Genomic DNA, 18068 nt, shown 5'->3' on the forward strand with positions numbered 1-18068 from the left:
CCATGCTTGACTCACAAACATTTGTTTCAAAGCCGTCAATGAACCAAGAATGCTTTGCAACGTTAAGGAAATTGTTTCAAACCTTGTGACACCTGGTCTTACCAACTCTTTCCCTTGGGTGCGATCTCTCATCAAGTGAAGAATCTAAGGGTGATTGTAGATAGATTTTGTGATCCTCCTTGCATCATCTACAATCAGTGTCACCCAATCAAGTTTGCCTATGTCCTTTAAAAAAGGGTCAAGGACATGTGCTACACAAAGTGACCAAAAAAGTGTCCCATGTTTCTCTTGGAGGATCCTTCCAGCTGCCACATATGCTGCTGCATTATCAATTATTATTTTTCAATTCCCATCTCCATGACATTAGAGTCAAAGTTTTTGCATTTTTCACTTTGTTGGAGGCATCTACCAATTAAAAACAAACATCATTTTTGCAAGCTACCAAAAAATTAATGATGGTGCATTTTTTCTCATCCGTCCACCCATTAGAAAGAATAATGAAGCCATATTTGTTCCATTCCTTTCTTTGATCTTCCACCACTACCCTTGCCCTATTAGTTGCATTCACGAGCAACTTACAAGTTCACATTTAATTTTTAAACAAAAATTAGCTTAAAATTCAACGTAAATTGCTAAAGTATAAACTATATAAATTATCAAAAATTTAAATGAACTAAACTCCCACTCAAGTTTGTGTGAGAAGGCATCTAGTAGCCTTTTCCTGTAACTATCAATGCAGTAACCAAATTCTCCCAACATGGATTGTTTTCCATATTGAAAGGCATATTGTTAAAGTACCATAAATAAGCACATGCAATGTATGGATGCTCATGCACCTTCGTGTTCCACCCAGTTGCCTCCGATGATAGTTGTGCTCCAGGTGTGTTGCTAGGCGCAAAAAAATTCTCTGTGGCATGTGTGTAGGTGTTGGTGTTGGCACGCTACTAAAGTAGATGGAGTGGCTGTGGTGGTGGTGGATTTGTTTTGGATACGTGGACCATGAAAAGAGCCCACTATGCCTCAAAATGCATCTTCATCCGATTCAAGGTTGACTAGAGCACCTTGAGAAGTAGTTATGGATGTTGCCATGACTGCCTTTTCTCTCTCCCTTTGCAATTTTTTCTCTTTTGTGGCTGCAAGTAGGGCATTCATTTCTCATTTTATTTCTTTACTGGTTCTAGGACAACCCTTGGCATCATGACAACTGATGCCTGCAAGATGGTATTTGAGGTGCTTTATGCCTCCATGATATACTTTTTTGCATTTAATGCGAAAAACTGACCTAGGTTCTAGTTCTTGATAGCCATATTAAGCAAGGTCTCTAGCTCCTACAAGAAGAGTGCCTACAAATGATGGTGGTGGCACCAATTGGGTAGAGACTGAGGCTGAACCGGAGGTAGAAGCTTCTATATTTGCCATTTTAAATTAACCCACACAATAGATTAAGTTTTGCTTTCACACACAATAGTTAATATGTTCCAAATTGATTTCAAGGGATTTAGGTACAAAATTACAGATTATGTAGGCCTTTATAAAGACAAAACACAACCATTTGAATTGCTATATAGGAAAACTTCCATTGTGTACAACCCGAGACTATATTAATATATTATTAACATGTAACTCTAACATGCTAACACAAACACTTTTGGATCACATGGATCACAAAAGCCAACAAGGAGGCAACAAAATCTACCTTTTTTGTAGTGATTGTGGATGGTATTCTTGTAGATGGTTTGGACCTAAGTTGGCAATTCACACACACACACAAAAAAAATAAAATAAAAAAAAATAAATAAATAAAAAAAATTGTAAATACATATGATAGTATGACACTTCATAATGCCAAAATGGTAATGATAAAGATAAATATTAATTGCCAATTGATAGGTCAAAATACATGGTGTGTTCATCTTGTTCTAGTGACGATGAGTGATTTTTCCACTTCGGAAAAGTGTTTATTCGGGGTCACTCTTTTTGTACTATTATAACCTTTATTTTTTCTATCATGGAATCAATGCCATCATAGATTTCCTCATACTAGCAAACTTGATCATACTCATGATAGGCTTGGTGAAATTCAAGACATATTCCACATGAGCCCACCAATCGTCATCTAGGATTAATGACTTGACCTTTTGGGCCCTCTCTAAATTTGATTGCTTCCAAACACTTTATTGGTTGCTAACCTCTCACACCTTCACAAATTGTCTCAAAACAATTGTGTGTGATACAAATTGGGTCTCAGAAACCTAGGATCATGTAAATAAATGTTAATAGCATATTAAATAATATTATATATGCATGAAACATGGCATAATTAAAATTAAATTTACCTTCAGCAATTCCAAATTCAAGAAAGTCCCGAAAATGCCTTGTGATGTATGGTGGTTTGTTACAAACATTTGGATCTCCTTACCCTCTTGGTATATAGCTTTCATCCAGCCTATTTGAGTGCCAAATGCTTGCATCACCAAGTTAAGGGAGTGTACGGTACATGGTGTATACCTTTCCTCAACCAAAGCACTTGCAACCCTGCAAGGTGTATACCTTTCCTCAACCAAAGCACTTGCAACCCTGCAATTTTTCGCATTGTCCTTTATGATTTGGACAATATTTCGGGGACTCACCAACTCTACAGACTCAATGAGGATTTTAGAAATGAATTTTGCATCCTTGATTTGCCCTCACAATCAAATAACTTCAAAAATATTGCCCCTTTAAGGAACACTGCAATAACATTTATTAAAGGTTTGTTTTTGCAATATTTCCATCCATTAGAAACAATAAACACTTCTTGTTTCAATCCAAGGATTCTTAATTGGTTCGATTGATGTCTCAACAATTTTTTTTTTCTTTTGCCAATAAGGTGGTGCGCATCTTTTCATACCCAAGACCTGTAAAACCGGAAGTTGCACCGTTGATCTCCACCACCATTTCCCACCAATATGGTGATCTCACCAAGGTAAAACGAAGACCATTGGCATAAATGCAACATGCAACTTTTTCCTCTACAATGTCTCTTGCTTCATTTTGAAATGCCTTGTCCAATGGGCCTCTTTTGCAGGAAGAAGTGGGATCTTTTGCTTGGATAGAAGGTGTCTCCAAGAAAGAATGTTAGGAGGCCGTTACTAAATTTGTAGGGAAATTCATTGATTTTTTCTTTGTTAAAGGATGAGATCTTATTTTTTCTCTTTTAGTCATAACATCAACTTCTTGTTCTCTAATGTGCATAATTTTTTCATTTGACAATCCCTTCCCAGTTGGCCCTTCACATTCTATAATCCCTTTCCCACTTATTGCACAAAAGTGATTTTTCACTTGACTATACAAGCTCTTAAATTGGACCCCACACTCATTACAATTATGAATGAATGCCCCAGCTCTTCATATTTGTTCAAGTATCATAGTATATTTCCATAAAGGAGATGCTCTATCAATTTTAAATTTTTTGTATGCATCAATATCCACTAAACTTGAACTATTGGCCATTCTTGGAATTTGATTTTGCTATTATAAAAATTTATTAAATTTTAAACTAATAAACAAATGCAACCCTACAATATGTATAAACTAACGAAAGTTCAAAATGAAACCCAAAAAACATTATAACAAATAGTGAAACTTGTTTTCTTTTTCCTGTAAAAAACTAATTTTTTTTTTTGAAAAATTTCATCAAAAACAATTTTTTTTGTTAAAAGACTAAAAAATCGGTTAAAATTCTTACATTAGATGATTAGATCTCCCCTGTGCAAGTTATTTTTGCTCCTTTGACACTCTTTGATCAATCACCTTTGAAAAAACCAGCTCCCCTTCAAAATGTAAAAATGAGAAAGAAATGGCTGAAAAATGTGTTATAGGAGCATAATGATGTTTCAAATGGGCTAAATTAGGTATAAGGGGTCCTTTTAGGGTGTTTTTGCATTTTTTTTATGTTTTTAAAGTGTTTTATTATTTTGTTTTAGGCACTAAATGCCGACAGGAGTGTGCGGGTATGTCTAGAAGTGCCCCAAATGCCCTAGGTTCCTTGTGGGTATGTGCTTGCATACCCATAGGGAACCTGGGGCATTCGAGGCGCTCCCCTGCAAGAACCCAAATCAGAATGGGTATGGGATGCAAAACAGGTGAACCCAACAACTTGGGTTTGGTCAAAGAGATTGATGAGGACAAAGTGTAATTGGTTGCATTTCCTTGAAGATGAATGTGAAATGGTTTGGCCAGGAATTATATGTGTAGTCCAACTTTGTTTGAATTTAGATTTCTAGGCTTGCAGAAGGATGGATTATGTTTAGGTCCTGATAATATACTAGTATCATTGTGAGTCATTTTATTTACATAATCAAGGATATTGTTTTGATAGCATTTTGAGTCTGCATTTGTTAAATTCTGCTTTGCACGTTGAGGGTTGTTCCTTCTTGATTTTGGTGGTTGTCATGCAACTTAGGAAGTTAGGTTTTGATTCTTTCTATCTAAATATGGGATTTTTTTATTAAATTTTCAAAAAAGAAATTCCAAATGAAATAAACAAAATCACATGGAAGTTGGAACAATATTTTTTTGTCAAATTTCATAAAAATATTAACTGTTTGACAATTTCTAGGAAACATTATTTCTTTTTCTTTTTTGTAAGGATAGAATAAGTAAAATTAAAATTCATGATCACGATTAATGTTATTTATATCATGGTCAAACATAAGAAACTTAAAATTCAAGTTGAAAAAGGTTTGTCAGCAATCTATTGTAACAATATTTTTTTAGATTATGACCAAATGTAAGAAATCTAAATTCTTGAATGTTTGAAAAATTTGACCAGGATTCTAAACTTCTAAAACTATTTGCAAATATCTGCTGCCACAAAATTTTAAATATGAATAAGTTGTCAAACATCTCTGTTTTTGGTAACAAAGTTGAGTTAGAGATTTGTTGCACTCGTTGCAATCTCATATTAAGGGCTTTCTTTGAACATGGAGGATAACTTAGATCATCCGATACTTGCATGACATGTGAAAAGGTGTAGGTCTTTTGGAAGGCATGCTGCACAAATAAATCTGGGTTTATGTACATCAGGCATTCTTGGGTTGGCTGTGGCCTGTTACATTATCATCTACTGCTCCAGGCCCCTAAATGAATCTATCTATACAAGATAACTACATATCATTTGACCTTAGTATCTTAGTTGTTCAATATGTGATTCAAGGCTTGTATTCACTGTGAAATGGCCATTATTCAGAAATTGACTTTTTTTTTTGGTATAAGTTTCACCAAAGTACTTCACCTTTTAAAAATGATGAATAGCCTCAATTTGCACAAAACATTGTTTCTTTTCTTTAGTAATTTGGAAGTGTTGAATAATAAAGAGTAATAAAGGAATTGAAACTTCTTTGCCATCTGGAAAATGAAGATTTGCCTCAGTTTCTACAAAAAGTTACTTCTTTTCTTCAAGAATTGGCTAGAGTAGAATATATAGAGTTATGAGGAATTTGATAAAATAATATTTGTCAATTGGCTATTTTTGTCTGATTTTCACAAAAATTATTAGCTAATGTAACAGAAGTTAATTTGTCTGCAACAGATCCTGTCACCATTACATGTTAACCCAAAGGTCAGATAGATCGACTAGTTTATTGAAATAATTCAGGTAAATGATAAACTATGTTCAAAAGCCTTTGTCTGAAATGTCTGATTTCCAAATACTTTGTCATGCAGGACTGATTGTTCATATTGCTCTGTAATTCTGGGGGAACTAGGAGAGCAGAAGAGCCAGATATTATCTGACATTGCGTTGAAATTTCGTAAGACAGATGACTTGGTCTCTTCTGATGTAGTGGCATTTGCAGATGCAAAACTTGTACGGGAAAGTATAACTTCATCAGGGCATGTTCCAGAAGGCTTTCTTTTCTCAAACTGTTTAGAGTTATGTGAAGCTGTGTCTTTGAAGCCTTTACAAATGCAACTGGATGCTGTTTGTGAGGAAATAGAGTTTACGGGTATCAGAACAAACTCAAAATTAGATGGTGCTCCAAAAGTTAATCAAATGTCTCATAACAACATTTGCATGGATTCTATGAATGGTCCTGTATTTACAGAGTGTCACCAGCCTGGCAATGTAACAAAGGTAAATGTGCAAAGTGAAATCAAGGATAGTGTAGAAACAACAAAACTGGATGGGAAAGAAATTAATGTCAAGCTGACTGATGATAATGTGGAAGTGGAAAATGGATGCAAGTTGGGCAATGGAGATGGAAATCAAGAAGAAAATCGTGCAGCAGAAAGTAAAGATTACCGGAGACTTATTTTTAAAGAGAATGCCAGAGAATCTATTGGGTCTGATGGTTACTCTGAAGAGACAGGATATGATGACAATTATTTAAAGTTAAACTACTTGTTAGAGTTGGAAAATGAATATGACATTATAGAAATCAAATGTGGTTGTACAAGCCTGAAGAATGTTGATACGGTTGGTACCTTGAGGATCAATAAATCTGGGCTATTCGAGATTTACTGTGAATGCATGGAAGGCTGCAATGGAGGTTTGTATAATTGTATTTCCTTTTACTTTCTTGCAATGGAGGTTTGTATAGTTGTATTTCCATTTACTTTCTTGCAACGGAAGTTTGTATAATTGTATTGCCTTGTGCTTTCTTTCAATGGAGGTTTGTATAATTGCATTTCCTTTTACTTTATTATAGCTGATTCTGATCTGTAAATTAGAAGGAATTCCTTATCTAGATTTATTAACAATGGATATTGTTAGAGTTAGGAATTGAGAGCAATATGACTGCAAACTACTTAAGCAAATGAATTAGAAAATAAGGGTCAATGGGAGAGAATTTAAATATCATGAAAAGGAGACCAATATACCCTGTAGAAACTATAAGCAAGGAAATTGAAAAATAAGAATCAATAGAGGACTCAAAATCATAAAAACAAATTAAGTCAAATTCTTAATTTAACTATCCCACTGGAAACTTTAAATAGAATGATGTTGATTCGCTTGTTGGAATATGGATGCAACTCTCAACTGCATAACACTATGATTGATTTGATTGATTTCGATTGATGGCAGATTTTGATAGAGTAGACTTGTATGAAATATGAGATATGAAAATGATGAAGGAATGATCCTATTGATAGACTTAGTAAGGAAAAATCTACTAAAAGATAAGGATAAGAATGAAGAATTGAGTTAATTGAACAGTTTGTAGAGTCAACTCAACTGATAGATAGAAAATTGCCATTTTGAAACCATGAGAGAATAATAATGAATTATTTTGTTTAATAAATTGATAAAATGAGAGAAATAAGTTAACATTTGAAGATGAAGTTAACTTGTGACAAAAGAAGAAGTTTTCAATTGGAAGAGGGAGTTGACTTGTGAGAAGGTAATTATGAATTATTTAATTTTATTCAATATATTTTTCAATGAGGAAGTTGCTTATATGAAGAGTGAGTTAATTGATGAGATAGAAATGAAAATTTTATTTAAAAAATGGATGATTAGCTCTCATTTAATTAAATAATAAAATATTATTTAATTAAATGGATCAATGGAAAATAGTAATAATGATGCGATAATGATAAATGGTATTTAATGGATAATAAATGATTTACGGTTAATGATGATAAGTGGATTTTATTTAGTGTCTATACTTTGCCTATCTTTGAAGCAATGTTTGAAGTGGCATTGTTTCAAAGAAAAGAAAAGTAGCTAAGAAGAAAAAATTGAAAAGAGGAAGACGATGAAATGCACTAGTTGGGTAAGAAATGACAAATTAGAAAAGTGAGATGATTGATGCCCCATCGAGAGATTATTTATGCAAAAATAGCATGGGTGAGCTCTCAAAAGAAGAGATACAAAGAAAATCTCACATGAAGGATGGAAAATGATGGAAGGAAAAGATTAAAAGGTGAATTCAAGAAAACGACTATGGATGTGATGAGGATGATGTGTTATGCCTTTACTTAATATAGCAATGGATGTTATGCACTAGGGTATATAAGACCAAGGTGACAATGTAAACAATGCATGAGTCAAACAATAGTATGCAATGGCACTCGCAAGGCATCTAATGCTCTTGGTGGGTTTATGATGATAACCATCAAATATGGCACAAAAAAACAATTTACCTTGCCCCATTTTGATCATTCAAAGCACAACATGGTATGAAATGATCGTGGTGACCTTGAGTAGGGAACAATATGGATCAAAAGATAAATTTAAAGAAAGATACAAAATATCAAAAATATAAACCAAAGAAAAAGACAAACAACTATCAATTGACACACAACATTTTTATCTCTTGCCAAGGTGTGGAGAGGATTGAAGGATGGATTTGGATCATGTTTGTTTTGGGAAGGAAGCTTCCCATATAAGACAAACATTTGGTTTAGAGAAGGAAACATCCTGTATAAGATAAGAGATGGGTGATAAGGAAAAATTATCACAATGACAAAGGATGTGATGACTATATGTTATTGAGGTTGATGTTGATTTTGAAGATTTTACATTTAAAGCACATGTTTCAAGTGTGTTGTTTGAAGGTTTGAAAGCGCATTTTGACGTGTGGATGGTTATTTTTGTATTTTATATACAGGTTTATGGAAAATGCATACAACTTGTCAACTATGGAAGGTATCCTAGTCACTAAGTGAGCTAGAAGGCGTAGACCAAGATTTATTTACCAAATAGGATGTAGTCCCCTGCCCCTAGTGTATAAAAAGGTGCAAAATGAAATGGATTGAAGACTTGACTAGTCACTAAGTGAGCTAGAAGGCATAGACCAAGATTTATTCACCAAATAGGATGTAGTCCACTGCCCCTAGTGTATAAAAAGGTGCAAAATGAAATGGGTTGAAGACTTGACTAAATGACATGGAAGTAGGATGTGGAAGTGGATGAGGACCTACAAGATGACGAAGTTGGTTTATTACACATGACGTATGTGAGAAGGTTTCACCATGGTACTTGTCCAAGGTGCCATCAAAGGTGGTTTTCATTAGAGGACAAATTTTTATTTTCACAATTTTTTTGTTTTGTTTTTGGATGTCAATAATGATGCCTATATTATAGGTTTTCATCATGGTGACTACACCAAGGTGCCATACAAATGGTTTTCATCATCAAAGTACAACTTTTTCTTTATTATTTTTTTCGTTCTTTTTAATATTTCAATTTTTTTTTTATATTTTCTGGATGACATTGATTTTCACATGATCATCTAGTATTCTAGTCTATTTGATTGTGCTGATATAGATGTTGGTTTCATGGTATGCCAATAGTGAATTATATAGAGGAGCTACCTTATCAAAATCATGGCACTTGTATATAACCCATGGATGTCATTATGATCCTTGTTGATACTAAGTAGCCTTATCCGAATGTGGAAATTGTGATAAAGTACCATTAGAGTCCTTAAGATATAGTGTTGCTGTGAGGACATGATAGATTTGTGAAGTAAGATTTTTGGATTTTAAGTGAGATGTTGGATTATTTGGCATTTTAGATGTAGAATTTTTTATTTTCCATATTTGGGCTGTTGGATGGAGTTTGGATATTGGGTTGGGATTGTGTTTGGAACCAACTCTTTATATGCCTTAAGTAATGGGATTAATGACCATTTCGAAGGAGGTGGACACTTGTTATACATGGGAGACCCCTTTTATTGTGGCTCCATATTTTGATTGACTATTGGATTTGAATACTTGACTTTGCTTGATCCAATTCTCTTTAGCATTCCTTTTGGTTTCATTTGTCCACTTGAATTTTTGGATTCATTAGATTTTGACATTTGATCCTTTTTATTGTAAGACTTTCTTTTTGTGTTGATTGCAATTAGTGGTTTAAGGATTTTGGCATGATGGCTTATTGTGGACGGGAGGAGTGTTGACAACAAACTTATGGGGTATTTTTTGTTCTAGAAGAAAGATGCTAATCCATCGTCGTGTAGCTGAAAACCATTAATATTTGTTATTTTCTCTTCTGTAATAAATCCTATTTTGACAAATGTAGATGATCCTAGTTGATAGGATATTGTGTCTTTCTCATTGTTCATGTATGTTGCCTCTTGATCATTTGGTATGTCAATGTGATTTGTTGTAGCTTCTTAATGTTCTTTGATGTGATTCGTGTCATTTGTTTGATTATCTATGTGTCTAAGGGAGGCAAGTGCCTCATCTTGCGAAATGGAGGTGGTTGGACTATGGATAGGATCAACTTCATTTTTGTGATCACAGATGGTACAAAAGTGAATGAGGGGATCATCCTGGATTTTCGAATCAATGGTTGGGTCTTGATCAAAGATATGCCCATCTTGGATGTCATGATTAGGAATAGAATCTTGATCAGAGATTGGATTAACTTGAATGTCATGATTATCCAGAGGGGATTCTTGGATGGACTCACAGATAGGATCTTGATCAAAGATTGGATTATCTTGGACATCAAAGATGTCAGATAGGGTGCATGATAGTGTTTGATCTAAGGTCTCTTGTTCATGGACTTGATATTGATTTAGGATAGGGCACATTTGGGCATGCTTTTGACCAACAAATTTGCTTGAATGATACGAGGATTGACATTTTGTGTTGCCAACAATTAGTACGTGGATGGACTCTTTGAGCTGTGCACATGTGGATTGGATGAAGATATTTTATGCTTATGGATGTTGGATTTAATGAATTTGAGGTATGTGAGGGGTTTAGAATTCATATAGTCAACAAAATATTTTAATGGGATAGGACTAGTGATGTGATGGGATGGCATTACCTTGTTTGTGCATTGGATTTTAAGATCCTTTTCTATTAGTCCTTGGAGAAAATCCCTAAAGGTGTCTTCATTGAATGGGTTTTTGGATTTGGATGGAGTGGATTGCAATGGCTTAGTGGATGAATGATTGTGATAGGAGATGGAGTCTATAAGAATTTCTTGATTTGGTGATGGGGATGAGGATTTAGGATATGGATGAGAGTTAGGGATTAGGGAGATGGATTGGTATTGAGGAAGTCTTTGGATGGAAGATTGGTTTCCCTTGTCAAGGTTAGGTTGAGGGTGACCTATGGATATTTGTTGGGGAGAAATGGTTTATATTGTGTTCATTAATTCTTGATATTGAGGGTAGATGGATGGATGTCCTAATTAAGGGAAGGCTCCCCCTATCTATCTAATACTAAAACTAAAATAGGATGGAACAACAGTCTTTTTATTTTTTCAAGAAAGCCAATATCCTTTTCTCTCCACAGAAAAGTGATAGCAATTTAACGTAAAACAACAGTAACAACTTTTGAAATGAAATGAGAGAAAGGAAATGAAGTTTCCTGAAAGCACAAATACTTCCGTCACTTCTTTCGGGACAGGACAACAATATTAAGCTCAAAGTCTTGAATATGTGAAGTCCTATCTACCCTTTTCTATGCTAATGATATCAAGAACAAATTATAGCAGCACAAAGTCTGAAATAAATATCTTATTCCCTTCTACACAAGGCAGCAAGAACTAGTATGAGCTCAAAGTCTCACAGCTATTTCCTATTATAAATCTACTTCTAATCTCTCTCTCAAGAATAAGTGTGAGCACAAAGACTTATAACTTTTTCCAAGAGAATATTTACTCTAATTTATATCGACCTCCAATACTTGCAGCTCAAAGACTGCAAATCAAATTCGATTAAGCTCTCTAACAAACACTTGCAAGAAAGATAATATGGAACACAAACTCAAGAATGTAGCACAAAGACTCAAAACTTGAGTAATCTTCTTCTATTCCTTTCAATTCTTCAATTTGCACATAAAAGCTCAAAGACTTCTTTGCTGCAAATTTGGCAGAGTTTTTGCTTGCTTTCCAAAAGATAAGGATTACAATAGACGTCCTCAAGTATTTATAGGAGAGGAGTCTTGAGAAAAAGGTGGGAGGATCCTAACTAACTTGAGAAATTCTCTCAACCACCAAGACTTATTCAATAACTAACTATGACTTATTCAAAGTTACAAGTCCTATTCTAAATTGACTTGTAACTCGTCTACTTGTAATTACAAAAGGGCAAGTAATGAATTGACTTGCAATTTACAAAATGTTTTTACAAGTAAACATGTCGAAAGAAAAACTACAACTAAGAGATTACAATTCTGAAAATGCAACCAGGTGTTGAAAAACACTTAGGTTGCATCATGTGTAGACATGAATCTTTCAAACTTATGGATGATCATTTGCAGCTCATTTGGATTCGGTTCATGGGTATTCTTTGTCATGATCATGGTTTTGACAATAACATCGGTGCAACGAAGGATTGTGGCATTATTCTTCTCAAAGGAAGACTGAATTTCTTGTAAGAAAACTTGGTATGTAACCAAAGCTTGAATAGATGCAACTGAAAATGGTTCACTCTTCCACTCATGATGAATCTTGAACTGTAGATCTGAAAGAACCCTTTCTTCTGATAATAATTCCCCATTATGATCCATGATATTACAAGAAGCTTTCTCACAACGAGAAACAATATCTTGAAGTACTTCCACTCGCAGTCTCATGGCATCATCAATGTCTTCAACAAGTGACTTGAGAATAAGGGCTTTGTTCTCCAAGAGCTCCTAGTATTCTAAATATACAACTCTCGAAGGAATAACCTGATGTTCTAGAAGAACACTCAACTTTTGCTGAGGAATCCTGAGCCATGTTGTCAAGCTATCTTCCACCTTTCCCAAGTTCTGTTTGAAAGTATCAAAAACTTGGTTCAATTGTTCCTCAATGGTCTTCAATTTGACCATCATTTGAAAAACCTCCTTCAAGACCTGTGCACACAAATCATGAAGCTAATCTACCCAAGATTCCAATGCTTGTTCCTTTTGAGCAGCTCTCTCAACTCCTTGAATTGATTCTTGTGGACCGGAAGAACTTGAAGGATTGCTCCCTTCACTAGCGGATTTGGTGATCTTTTGAACAGCTGCAACAAGTTGCCTATTCTCCTCTTCTAGCTTGTCCTTCTTGGATAGAAGTTCATCATATCGTTGTACTAGTGAAGCTACGGACTGTTGGGCATTAGGTTTGACTACTTCATGTGTTTGCTTACCCAACTCTACCCTTGTGACCTTGTAATCAACAGCTTGCATCTCCTCATGTTGCTTGTCTACAAGAGGCTCAACAATTTCAGCGACCTTCATCTTGTTGTTGTCAATAATTACCCTTGAGATTCTCTTGGCTCTTTTAGCAACCTTGGGCCTAAATTGCTTAAGCTGCTGATAATCAAAGACATCAGGAAAAATTTCTTGCTTCTTTCTCTTGGGAGTGAAAGAACTGAGCCATGGAGGTAAAGCCATTAGCTCTGAAAGGAAAGACAAGAGCAAGGAAAGGAAAATAAAATCCAAGAAAGTTTATGATGAAGTAATTGTTACCAAGAGAAAAGCAAAAACCTTGGAGCATCATCCAAATGTGAAGAAGGAGGCACAAGAACTTTTGAAAGGGGAAAAGCAAAGAAAAACCCCTTGTGATATTATGAATGAGGCAATGCCTAATAATGAGAGAGAGAGAGAGCAAGAAGCTCTTTACAATATTGTCATTAAGAAGAAATGAGAGAGGAGACATCTCTTAAATAGAGATGAGGAGAGGAGTTACAAAGTAACTCCCAAATCTATGAATGCCACCATTCATAAAATGTGTGTGCCATGTGTCCACATCCTCTTATGGAGGAAATCTAATATTCCTTAATAAAGGAAAATAAAAGAAATGACTTGTCCTCACACATGTACTAGAGGACAAATTACATGTAGGAATTCCAAAGGAATATTCTAAACTAAATACAAATAAACCTAAGCTAAGTAAAGATTAAATATTCTAACACCCCCCCTTAAGCTTTACTTGGGGAGCTTACATCAAACCCTTCAATGGGTTGTAATCCAAGATTTTTACAATGAAATTGGAACTTTTCTTTACAAAGTGGCTTGGTCAAAATATCTGCAACTTGGTCTTCCCCCTTGCAATAGAGGAGTGAAACTTGCTTGTCTTCAATTTGTTCTCTAATAAAGTGGTGTTGGAGAGCAATGTGTTTCGTCCTTGCATGGAAAATTGGATTTTTAGCCAAGGCAATGGCACTTTGGTTGTCACAATACAATGGAGTTGGTTCGTGTTGAGGTAGACCCAAATCTTCAAGTAGTCTTCTAAGCCACAAGACTTCTTTGGAAGCATTAGTGCATCCTTTGTACTCAGCTTCAGTGGATCCAAGAGAGGTAGATTGTTGCTTTTTACTATTCCAAGAAATTGCTCCTGAACCAACAAAAAAACAATAACCACAAGTAGATTTCCCATCATTGGGATCTCCACCTAGATCGGAATCAGTAAAACCTTTTAAAGTAAAATCAGAATTTGCATCATAAAACAAACCTACATTAATTGTTCCTTTAATATATCTTAAAATTCTTTTAGCAACTTTAAAGTGTGTTTGTTGAGGTTTAGACATGAATCTAGAAACTAAACCAACACTATAAGCAATATCTGGCCTAGTAAGAGTTAAATAATTTAAACTTCCAACTAATTGTCTATACAAAGTAGGATCAACAAGAGGAGTTTGCATATCAAGCATTAACTTAGTGCCTAATTCAATAGGAATTGAAACATGATGAGCATCATTCATTTTAAACTTATCTATGAGATCTTGAGCATATTTACTTTGAGATAAGAAAATTCCTTTAGAGGTTTGCCAAATTTGCATTCCTAAGAAATAATGTAGAAGACCTAGATCAGTCATTTGAAATTTTTGATTAAGTTGAAACTTAATATCAGAAATCAAAGTATTGGAACTTGAAGTAAGAATCAAATCATCTACATACAAGATAATAATTATAATATCATCTTCACTATGTTTAATATACAAGTTAGGATCATTTTTACTTCTAATAAAGCCTTGAGAAAGAAAGAATTTATTAATCTTTGAATACCACTCCCTAGGAGATTGCTTTAATCCATAAATTGATTTCTTTAATTTACAAACTAAGTGTGCATTACCTTCTTTAATAAAACCAGGAGGTTGAGACATATAAATTTCCTCATGTAAATCACCATTAAGAAAAGCACTTTTAACATCCATTTGGTGAATAGGCCAATTCATTCTAGAAGCTAAAGCAAGCACAAGTTTAATTGTAGGCATTTTAGCAACAGGAGGAAAAGTTTCAGTATAATCTAAGCCTTCAATTTGAGAAAAACCTCTAGCAACTAATCTAGCTTTAAATTTACTAACTTGATTATTAGCATTCAATTTAGTTTTATAAAGCCACTTGCAAGAAACAAGATTTTTACCATGAGGCAAGGGAACTAAATCCCAAGTTTGGTTAGAAGTTAAAGTATCATATTCTTCCTTCATTGCTTTTTGCCAATGCGGTTGATTTTTAGCTTGATCAAATGTTTTAGGATCATTAGAATTCATAATAGTAGTCATTAAAGCATAATTACAATAATTAACTCTCCTAGCTTGAAGTTTATCCATTCTAGCTAAGTATTCATCACTATCTTGAATTAAAGATTTAAACCATTTAGGTCTTCTTTTAGAAGTAATGGATTCACTAGAAGAAGAGTCATGAGGAGTAGAGTTATTATTATCATCATCACTATCGCTAGAAGGAATAGAAAGAGATGCATTAGGAGTAGGGTTAAGAGAAGGTTGGTCCTCCACAAGCACAACTTTGGTTTGACCAAGTTCATCATCCTCCACTTTAGAACAATCATGAATGCCTTTTTCTGCAATACAAACATCTCTTGCAACTTTTACCTTGTTAGTAACAGGATTGTAAACTCTATAACCTTTAGTATTTTCATCATAACCAACAAAAATAAAAGGAGAAGATTTAGCATCTAATTTTTTTCGTTTCTCCTTAGGTTTGTGAACATAAGCTATGGAACTAAAAATTCTTAAATTCTGCAAATTGGGCTTTCTACCAGACCAAGCTTCTTCAGGAGTTTTATCCTTTAAGGCTTTGGTAGGTGTTCTATTAATTAAATATGTTGCACAAGCCATAGCTTCAGCCCAAAACTTGTAATCCATATTTTTAGCATGCAATAAACATCTAGCCATTTCAACAATTGTCCTGTGCTTCCGTTCTGCCACACCATTTTGTTGTGGTGTATAAGGAACGGTAAGCTCATGTTTAATTCCAAAAGATTTCAAATAAGCATTAAATGCATTATTGACATATTCTCTTCCATTGTCAGTACAAAGAATCTTAATTTTAGAACCAGATTGCCTTTTTACAAACATATGAAATTCAATAAACACATCAAGCACTTGATCCTTACCATGAAGGAAATATATCCATGTTCTCCTTGAAAAATCATCAACAAAGGTAAGTGCATACCTTGAACCTTGGATGGAGGGATTCTCCATGGGACCCAAGAGATCACTATGAACTAGATGCAATTTAGTGTATGCCCTCCAAGATTGACCATGAGGAAAGGGTTCCCTATGCATCTTACCACTCATGCAACCATTGCAAACAATTTGAGAAGGAACAATACTAGGCAATCCATCAACCATATTTGCTTTTTGCATCAATGAAATATAATCAGAATTGAGATGGCCAAGTCTTTCATGCCATATAGTAAAATCAACAGTAGTAAGCAAAGAATACTTTGGAGGAGCAAATTCATAGAACTTGAATAAGTTATCACTATCCATTTTAGCAGTAGCAATAACATGATTAGTGTTTGGATCAATGATATAACATATGCCCCTATAAAAGTTAATCTTATAATCTTGACAAAGTTTAGGAACTGAAATCAAATTTGATTTTAATTCAGGAACATAAAGAACATCATGTAATTTCCCATTAGGAACATTCACATCACCAATAGCTTCAACTTTACAACTATGATTATTAGCTAATTGAACAGGAATATTAGAAGTATCGGGATGCAAAGATTCAAAACATTCTTTATGAGAAGTAACATGTTGAGATGCACCAGAATCAATAATCCACTCAAGTGGTTGAGAAACATTGTAAGTACATGTAAATGCATGACGAGATGAATTACCATTATTATTACCTTTCTTATAATGAGGTTTATGTTGAGTATTTTGATTATTTTGATTCATGGGCTTTTTACCATTTTGTTTCTTAAAACAATTATTAGTAATATGTCCATCTTTCCCACAATATGTGCAATGGGGTCTTGTTTGAGAATTATTCCTTTGATTATTGTATGTATTATTATGATTATTATTATGAGAATTGTTATGATAGGATTTAGAATGAGATGGATAATTAGAAGATTTGTGATTATTATTATGATTATTATTATGATTATGATTATGTTTATTATTATTGGATCTAAAAGTATTATTATGATTTTGATTTTTAGACATAAAAGCATGTTCACTACTTTTAAGAGTACCAAATTGAATTAATTTAGCTTCCTCTTGATGCAATAAATTATGAAAAATATCATATGTTAATTGAGTAGCTAAGCTAGGAATAGCAAGTTGAGCATGAATATTCGTAATAAATTGTTGAAATTGACGAGGAAGACATTTTTTAAGAATAAGATGAATTAAACGTAAATCAGCAAGAGTAACTCCTAAACCAGTTAATTGACTATTAACAGAATCAAACTTTAATAAGAATTCATCCATAGTTTTAAAATCCGTATACCTTAGATCTTCAAGTTGATCTTGAAGTTGAATTTTTCGGGATTCATTTGAGCTATCATAAGTTGTTTTTAAAATTTCCCAAGCTTCATGCGCTTTTGTACAATTTCCAATTAAAACATACAAATCAGGAACCATTGAAATACCAATTAAACCAAGTGCTTCCTCATTTTGAGCCTTCCATCTATCTAGGTCGGCTTGAGGAGCAGATGTAGCAGGTTCAAAGGTTTTATCAGTCGCAACATCCAAAAGGTGTTTGAAACGAAAAATAAACGATATGTGTTTTCCAAGAATGATAATTGGAACTATTTAATTTAATTTCCGGAATTAATGTAGACATGATAGCAAAATAATAGTTTGTAAAAAAAATTACCCCTTTGATTAAAAAATAAAAATTAACCTCCTTGATTTAAAAATAAACCAGATTTGAGTAATAACTATAACAAA

General features: G+C 34.0%; 1 protein-coding gene across 2 annotated transcripts in view; it reads left to right on the plus strand.

Annotated features, from left to right (window-relative positions):
* Window positions 1-18068, plus strand: part of LOC131031359 (uncharacterized) — a 131872-nt gene that overhangs the window by 26675 nt on the left and 87129 nt on the right. The window contains exons 2-3 of one of the 2 annotated variants that reach the window (XM_057962455.2): window positions 5573-5602; window positions 5707-6530. In XM_057962455.2, the coding sequence (XP_057818438.2) occupies window positions 5573-5602; window positions 5707-6530 (854 nt within the window). The remainder of the gene's footprint in view (window positions 1-5572; window positions 5603-5706; window positions 6531-18068) is intronic. The other variant, XM_059214116.1, reaches the window with a different exon arrangement.

This window comes from Cryptomeria japonica, chromosome 11 (genome assembly GCF_030272615.1).
Source record: "Cryptomeria japonica chromosome 11, Sugi_1.0, whole genome shotgun sequence".
Classification (NCBI taxonomy): Eukaryota; Viridiplantae; Streptophyta; class Pinopsida; order Cupressales; family Cupressaceae; genus Cryptomeria; species Cryptomeria japonica.